Here is an 8402-nt window from a genome sequence, read left to right on the forward strand (position 1 = left end):
TGCTGGCAATGTCATGTACAGGCACCTTGCAGCAATACTGGTCTATTCTGTCCAAAAGCCCGAAGCACTTTCATGAAGCACATCTACTTGTGTTTTGTTTGTTGTTTTGTTGAAGTCTATCCATACAGAGGTACAGATGCGTGCTATATTAACTCCATATAAACACTCACTGTCGGAGGGGGGAAAAAAAAGCTTTGATATTTCATATAATTATGAAGAGAAACAACTGAGGCAACCAACAACTTCTGTGAAGAGAGATTACAAAATTCACTGAGATCTTCTGCAAAAAGGCAGTGCTCTTATTGCTACAATTCATAATTAAAATAGCACTGTGCAAACAAGGACTCTTCCAGGAGACACAAATCTCTCGGCTTTTACCAAATACAGGCAGAATTTCTGGAGAGAATATTAGGCTTTTCAAAAACACTTTTGATTTAATTACCACCCTGTCCACCTTTAGTGAAATAACAAGCGTTTCATAATTCATAGCCTCAACATCCTTTGATTACCACATTTGCACATCAGACCGAAACCAACAGCGTGAAGTCCCTGCTCAGCAACGGGCAACATGAAAGTGTTAGGAGTAACTGCCTGCTATTTTCCAGTCATACCACTCACTGGCAGCTGGCTTTAATCTCAGACAAGCCTGTTTCATTTCCTAGATGCCATAAGGGGATGGGGGTGCTCAGAACCACACGTGCCTGCGTAGCTTCCACGGGATGGATGTAAACCAGCGTGTGCTCCGAGGTGTCCACGGAGGTGTACGAGGTGCCATCTGCTGTGTACACCATCTGCTGGGAGGGACGCTCCTGCTCCTCACTGTACACAATCTGTGCCACCGTCCCTGCTTCCGGGACGAAGTGCACCTGGATGGAAAAACAGATCCTGTATTGAAATAGCTGCAGGAATACCCCTATGGGAACAACACAAAAGGCATCAATTGCAGAAGCATCCACCACCTTATGCCCCAGATATCTAACCAGGTGTTAGGAGAACAATAGAACCCTCGGTGCATTATATATATTTATAAGCTCATCTAGATCATGCTAGCAGCATAAAAATCTGAATGAACTACCATTGGTTCCAGATTTTATCCCCTGCATTTTAACTCAAGACCTTGCTGGCATAGAGGATGCATTCAAACACCTCCATTGCCAACCCTTAAATGAGGGGTGCATCCTGGCTCCAGCCCTTCCATCACTCAGTACATTACATGCACCTGATCTGCCCTGGGCTGGCCCTGCCATCCCATCAGGCGCTCCATCACTGCTTCAGGCTGTGACTCGGCATTTCTATTCCATACACCGTTTCCCTTTATTTTCTATCTTGCTTTTTGGATTTATGATCATTATTTCAGCTAGTTTCATAGTTGCAAGAAATCTTTCTGTTTGATAAACTGGCTGGCAGAATCTAATCGCTTTGATTATTGCTTCAAGTAATAGGATTGCAGCCATCGCAAGACAGCAATAGCACATACGTGATTGCTTCTTAGTAGGATGAACACACAGGAAAAAATAGGACAGTTAGCAGGAAGCCCAGCTTTGGTATCCACATCCATCACCCCGTGTTTCCACATAAAATAAGGCCACATTTGCAAGTTTTATTTACTTCGTTTCGCCCTTTAGTTCGTTTCAGATGACACCTGGGACTCCTCAGGGGATGCTAAGCACTGATTCCATACAATAAATCCTTATGCAAACACTACAGTAAAAAGGCATGCAGTGTTTCACGCTTGGAGAGCGCTCTGCAAACACTGATCAAACCTTTTAACCGCCACGTGCAAACAGCAGCACAGTTATCCCATCGCACAGAACACAGGTTACTAAAAGCTGCTTTTCTTTGCAAAATGTCCAAGCTGGAAGTTAGCAGGAAAGCCCAATTTCCTTGCCTTGCGGTTCAAATGACACGCAGCACCCTGTTCCTAACATAGTCCAAGAAATAAATCAGTGTTCTGATAATTCTCAGCTGCACTGTCTCAGAGATGGAGGGACCAGCTGCATGCAGCAGGATCTGACTACATCAGTCACTGACATTTCTCTCTCCCCCACTACCCAGATGTCTTTCCTAAAAGGTCCACCCCCACTTCCAGCTGATTCAATTGATGCCAACAGAACGGGCTGCCACAGACCGCATATTTTCTTAATATTCATTCATCTGAATATCCTTTCACTTTCCCACAATGGTATCTATTCATTTTTGGATGCTGAACGCAGACGCTGATTGGTTTCATTCTGTCCATTCCAAATGCCTGTGTGCTCACTGCTGCAGTCTGCACAGCTCACTTCCTGGAATCACTACAAGCATGATTCTATTTCCTCTCCAATACAAACCGAGTTTCCAAACAGTTTCAAAGAGCAAAACAAAACCAAAAAAAAACCAGTTCAATGGGAACATTTGCTTGCAAATCCACTACACTGAGCCTAATCCAGCAGAAGCAGAGTCCAAGGCACGATAGTCACCTGAGCAGCATTCTGGTCCTGCTCTGCAGAGTCAGGCCACACCTGAGGACTTTCTTCTTTCGAGTCCATCTCCTCCCTGCTGTGGTGCTCCATGATGGGAAATAACTATTGGAGGAATGTCTGGCTGAATAGATTCATCTCTTCACTGTGCTTCTACTTCCAGAAGGCAAGGGGATCTTCAGTAGCATGGCTAGAAGGAAAGGAGATGGAGATATTAAAACACACACGTAACAGTCTGGTTTTGTTATGATGGAAGGGAAAGCTGTTATCAGCTACTGCACCACAGAAACATACTGCAAAGGCTTTAATGTCACACTAAATCCACAGGCCTTGGAATTAACGTGGGGCTGAGCCCATTTCATTTTCCATCTACTCCAATTAACTTTGCTTTATGCTCAGCGCCTCCCCGGACTGATCCAACGCCAAGCACCCTGTCTGTGCACCATGAAGAAAGCAGAAGGCTCCTTGCTGATGCTTTCATTCATTTGCGTGTTCAATGCAAATTATTTTAGTCCTAATTCAGTCCCACAAATGCCAGCAGTTGGCTCATCATCGTCAAGCTAAAAAAAGATAAGGGGGAAAAAATAAAAGCAGTCACTTTCTGCCTTCTGCTGATTTCACCACGAATGAATAAGCTCCGCAGACCTGAGTGCTGACTGAACCACCGGCCTCAGCCAGAAGGTGGAAATCAACAGCACAGAAATATCACTGACTGAAAGAAGAACTAGATGGACCTGCGTGCTGTGCTTTAGTTAGTGTGGGCAGACAGAGGGGCAGCAATGGACTGAGAGCACCCAGAGGGCTGAAACACGGCTTGTCCACAAAGCATTACTGTTTATTTATTACAGCTCACATAAGCTGTGATCTAGTAGGAAATCTCAGCCATCCTCACACGGTACCTTTCATCCTGTTATCTCAAGGCTCCTCACTGCGTTATTGAGGATTAATGCCGGGATTTCCTCCTATCTAATCCTTCCACTTTCACTGAACTCCATGCCTCGTCTCATTGGGTTCAGCCCTGTTGGTGGCTGTGCTTATGGCAGCAACAGCCTAAACAATTTCACACGAAACCAAATGCCTTCTTGTCACCTTCGTTCAGCTCCGTCCATCCTAATCAGCTCGTTTCTGACTCCTGCTTCGTAGGGTAAGTGCAGGTAAACCAGCAACCTGCCCAAGAGGAAACTTCACTTGAGAACTCCTGACCTCCACAGCACACTCTAACCCCTCTCTCCCATTCCAGCAGCATCTGAAGCTGTATCATTAAATCAGCAGCTTTCCCCATTTGCCTTATTCAGCTCTGGACGAGCTCTGCTCGGGGCAAAGCACCTCATTCACCATCCAACACCAACGTCCTCATTAGCCTTGCTGTCCTCAGCAGCAGACATCCACCTCCCAAAGTGCTGATGAGAACACTGCCTGCCTTTGGGCATCCACGCCACATCACCCTGCAGGTGCCCCGTGACCCCATCAGCTGGGGAATGGGAGCGAGCCGTGCTTTGAGAGAAGGGCTCAGAGGACAGCAAAGCATCCGTTCCTTTTATTTGGCATGCAAGGGTTTGTGACAGGAACTGAAAAGCAAAACCACACAGCACTGCAAAGAGAAGCTCAGCTCTGAAAGACATAAAGGATTGACAGCACCTCTGTTTTCTTCACACACCTGCTATCAGGGAACAAGACTTGTTTTCAACCTATACAGGAGATACAGACAAAACTCCTGAGGCTTCACCTGCAGGGAGCTCTGCAAGTTCAATTAAGAACATCCTGCTGAGAAAGCAGCAGAGCCAGCAGCTGCCAAACATCCATCCTTGTCCCTTCTTTGAGATGACAAGGATGGGGGGGAACATTAAAGCTGGGCAAGGGGAGAAATCTGCTTCCCTTCTCAGGGAGTCATAAAGCCACTGCAGCATCTCAGACAAGAAGCCACTTTGCAATAATGGCACATAAAAAAAGCTAATGTGATTTACTCCCTAGTGTAAAAGAGGCTTGCATATAGACTGAAGCTCCCTGCAGCAATAACAGCAGTGGCTATTAGCTTAATTCTTTAAGTACCGAGCTCACTGACCACTCTCTTTCACTGCTGGCCATATGCAAGGACAGCACGATCGCTACAAAAGGGGGTTTTATGGCCACGGGTCTTCCTCCAGCTTTTAATATGAAAGTGATTTATGATACTCAAAAGGAACATCACATGTGTCTGCAAAAGCTCTATCCCACACTTAAGTTAATTACCCCAGCTTGCCTGGAAGGCAGAGTTGGTGCATTTCCTGAGGTTCCTTGGCAAGGAGATGCTTTCATTGCAGCAGGAAGGGCAGGGAAGCACGCTGGGGTTCCAACCTCATTGACTACTGAGTCACGACTGCTGTCTGTTCCTCTGCATCCTCATTCATCAGAAGCACACATTGTTTCAAGGAACTCAGCTCTCGTGCTTTGTCTGCATGTTAATAACCAGGTAATATATAGCCACAATATTTATGCTTTACTGGTGAGTTAGAAATAGAAATCATGCACAGGGCTGGGATTATTTATTTCCACCAAAGGAAAAATGGCTTCAATTTATTTAGCCATATAATAAATAGAACAACTCAGCCAAACACAAACTCACTCTTTACTCAAATTGCACGTAATGAATTGATCTAGCTGCATCTTCACACCACATCCATCACAGCACAACGAGCTGGAAGAGGCCTCTTAGATCTCCAAGGCAAGTCCTCTGCTGCTGCATTAAGTGATGTATGAAAGGGCACTGCCCAAGCTCCAAAACCACGACAGCATGGCACAGCTATTCCCTGGCAGTACCAAATAAGCAGCTCTAGGTCTGTTTACTCCACAAAACACATCTAGAATTGCAAGTGAATCCCGAGGCACATTTACATCCTACAGCAGAACTGCACAGACTTGGCTACAGACCCACTTGGAGATGCAGCTCCCTCTCAGCACAGCCTTAGTTCCCATATAACCAAGTGCTCCTCAGCATCCGTCCTTCCTGCTCTCAGTGGGCAAAGAGGCAAGATTAAGGTTTATATTCATACACACGTCCTTCCCAGTCACCCCATAACTGATTTCTTCCTCCTCCTCAGCTTTCTGAACGCACTATGACATTTTTCACGTTATTTTCTTCTTCTTTGTGTTCCCAGCTCCCTGTGATATCCTCAGCATCCGCCGCTGCCATAACCCACAGCTCTCAGCCTTCAGCTGCTTGAGGTGGTGACCTCATTTACTTAATTGATTTGGCTTATAAACGACTGAGGGAGAACGATGATAAAGGGACAAAGCAGGGAAGGCACTTCCTTGAGAGTAACAAGAAGGAAAGCATCTGTATCAAAGTGTGTCTACACTGTTGCAAATGCATCTTTTTAACTGAAAACAAAAGCAAACCGCCACCGTTTCACCCCACCTTCCTCTCCTACTCTTCCTCCCAAAGCCACCTGCAGTTAAAGCTGCACTTTGCTCATCTTCCTGATGCTGCTTCCCTCCCTCTCCATTAAATCACGGCTCTCAAAAGACAAAACCTTCTGCTGCAGAATGACCGCTGGTGGAGAGAACAAACCTAGAAGGAACCAGGCCTTCTAAACACTAAAGCAGGTTCCTACCCAACACATCAGGCCCCTTTTACTTCTATGGCACACTGACACAAAAGGAGATGTAACAAACAAAGCTCAGCTCTTCTTTAAGCCAAAACCAAACTCGCAACATTAAATCAGCCTCCGTAATGAGCTACACTTATAAATTAATTACAACTCTGTCTAGGCAGCTGACAGCAGCTGCAGGTGGTCAGAAACGCACTGAAAGTAGCTGCTTACTACAAAGCCAATTAACACCAGAGAGCTCACCCAAGGATTTCCTATGCAGGTTAATAGGAAAGAAAGGGGTCAGATGAGAGCGAGCTCCTCACACCAACTTCATGTCGGGAGCAAGCGGTCAGTTATCCCATCAGATAACAACGGGCACATCAATATCTCATCCTACACCGAGGCAATAAGGCTGTGTTCATTTCAAACACCTCATACACAAGAGAGGAATGCGTGTAGCAAAGGGCCAACAAGCATCACTTCATCCTTTGAAACCCCATCAGAACCATGAATATATCACTCGTGCAACAAGTGCAACAAGCAACCCCCACACAACAAGAAGTTCCTCATGCAGAACAAGCCCCTTATGGGGTGAGCTGCCTCTTTAGGGTCTAGAAAACAAAGAACCAAGGTCTTTTTTATTTTATTTTATCTTTTTATTATAATTTTAACTCAACATTTACCACTTTTCCAACACAAGAGCAACACCGGAGCAGACGCAGCGTATCGACACTACAAACCTCGATAGCAAGAGGTCCTATAGAGCAATAAACCAGCCCCATGGAACAGCCATCCCACAGCTCGTTTGGCCTGAGACAACCACCAACACTGCTACGAAACCCAACCTCAACACAACATGGGCAGCTCTGAGCCCACACACGGCCCTCACCCTGCCCTCCAGAGCACCCAGCAGCGGCCTGGCCCTGCTCTGCCCATGGCTGGGCCCACCCTGGTACCTCCAACATGGCAGTGAGCGTTACCAAGCCCCTTCCTATCAACCCCATGGCTGCCCCATGATGGGCCCCACTCGCCCCCCGGCCCGACTGCAGGTCCCCCCACCCTCCCATCTGTCCCTTATATCCTCTCCTCGCCCCACCGCAGCCAATCCCAGGAGTGGGGAACAATGCCCCCTCCTCTCGCCAAGCCAATGGCAAACGGGGGCGCGAGGCACGCGGCCAATCAGGTGTGGGCAGGTGCTCCCCCTTCCCGCCGCCGTTCTCCTCCATGCGAGTGACCCCCGCTGCCCCCCATCCCCCCCCCACCCCCAAAGCTGCCCCCGCCGGGCGCTCACTGAGCCCCAACCACTGACGGGCCGGGGGGGGACAGAGGGGCTGCGGGAGAAAGGCAGGAGAGAAAGGCGACGGGAAGGCCCGGCTGCCCGTGGGAGCGGAGCTGGGCTAAGCACGGGCCGAGGGAAGCGAGCGGCCCACCGTAACGGGGGGCTGAGCGCCCGGAGCGCTGGGGGGGAACAAGATGGCTGCAGCGCACACGCACCCCCCCCCCCGCCCGTAGCGAGGTGCCGGGGTCCGGACCGTACCATCCGGGGAGGGGGGCGGGGGTGGGGGCAGCCCCTTTCCGTCCGGCCGGGGCGGGTGGGGGATCCCGGCTGGGGCGGGGAGCGGACCGTACCTCTCCCGCGGGGTGGGGGGGGATGAGGGGGGGAGGGGAACGATCTCGCCCTTCTCCCCCCCCCCCCATAAGCGGGAGCGAACGGTTTATCCCGGCCGCAGCGCTCAGCAGCCGCCAGCTCCGGGCGCCATCTTGGGTGCGACTAAAACAACACGGCCGAAACCCCCGGCGCGGCCCCGCGTTGGCCCCGCACCGCGCTGCCCTCCCGGACCGTCCCATCGCGGTACCTGAGGGGGTCCCGTGCGGCTGCCGCGTCCCGACCGCCGGCGGCGGCCCCGCTGCGGCCCCAAACCCCCCCACCTGTCCTCACCTCACAATGGTAGCTGCAGAGCGGGAGGGGGGGGGCGGCCGCCCGGACCTCATTACCATAATCTGCCTGGCAACAGTCGGCGGCGGCGAGCGCTGATTGGTTGAAACGCCTCCGCCCGCGAAGATGAGGCATAAAAGTCGGCAAGATAAAACTCAGGAGGCGGCCAGGCCTGGGGGCCGGGGAGCAAATGGGGGGGGGAGGAGGGGACCGACCCACGGGGAGGAGGGGGACCACTGCCCGGGCCTTCACCGCCCCCCCTCCCCCCGGATGTTCGCCACCAATCAACGCGCAGCTCTCATCCCCGCACCGCTCCTCAGAGGTCCTTTCCGCCAATCCGAGCTCTCTTCTTATCTCGGCACTCCGCCCCCTACTGGGGGAGGCGAGCAGCGCCCCCTACTGGGAGGGCGGGGAAGGGCGGAGCGCCCTCTGGCGGTG

The 8402-nt window shown here is 50.4% G+C and overlaps 1 protein-coding gene across 4 annotated transcripts in view; it reads right to left on the bottom strand.

The window, feature by feature from the left end:
• The window catches only part of PRDM10 (PR/SET domain 10), a 28336-nt gene extending 20180 nt beyond the window's left edge, over positions 1–8156 (bottom strand). Inside the window, exons 1-3 of one of the 4 annotated variants that reach the window (XM_072354968.1) lie at positions 8024–8156; positions 2460–2649; positions 702–866 (exon numbers count right to left, since the gene is read on the bottom strand). In XM_072354968.1, the coding sequence (XP_072211069.1) occupies positions 702–866; positions 2460–2552 (258 nt within the window). In that variant the 5' untranslated portion in view covers positions 2553–2649; positions 8024–8156. Of the gene's footprint in view, positions 1–701; positions 867–2459; positions 2650–7884 lie in introns of all 4 variants that reach the window. The other 3 variants (XM_072354967.1, XM_072354966.1, XM_072354970.1) reach the window with 3 other exon arrangements.
• Between the last annotated feature and the right edge of the window lie 246 nt (positions 8157–8402).

Source organism: Excalfactoria chinensis, chromosome 21 (assembly GCF_039878825.1).
Source record: "Excalfactoria chinensis isolate bCotChi1 chromosome 21, bCotChi1.hap2, whole genome shotgun sequence".
In the NCBI taxonomy this organism is placed as follows: Eukaryota; Metazoa; Chordata; class Aves; order Galliformes; family Phasianidae; genus Excalfactoria; species Excalfactoria chinensis.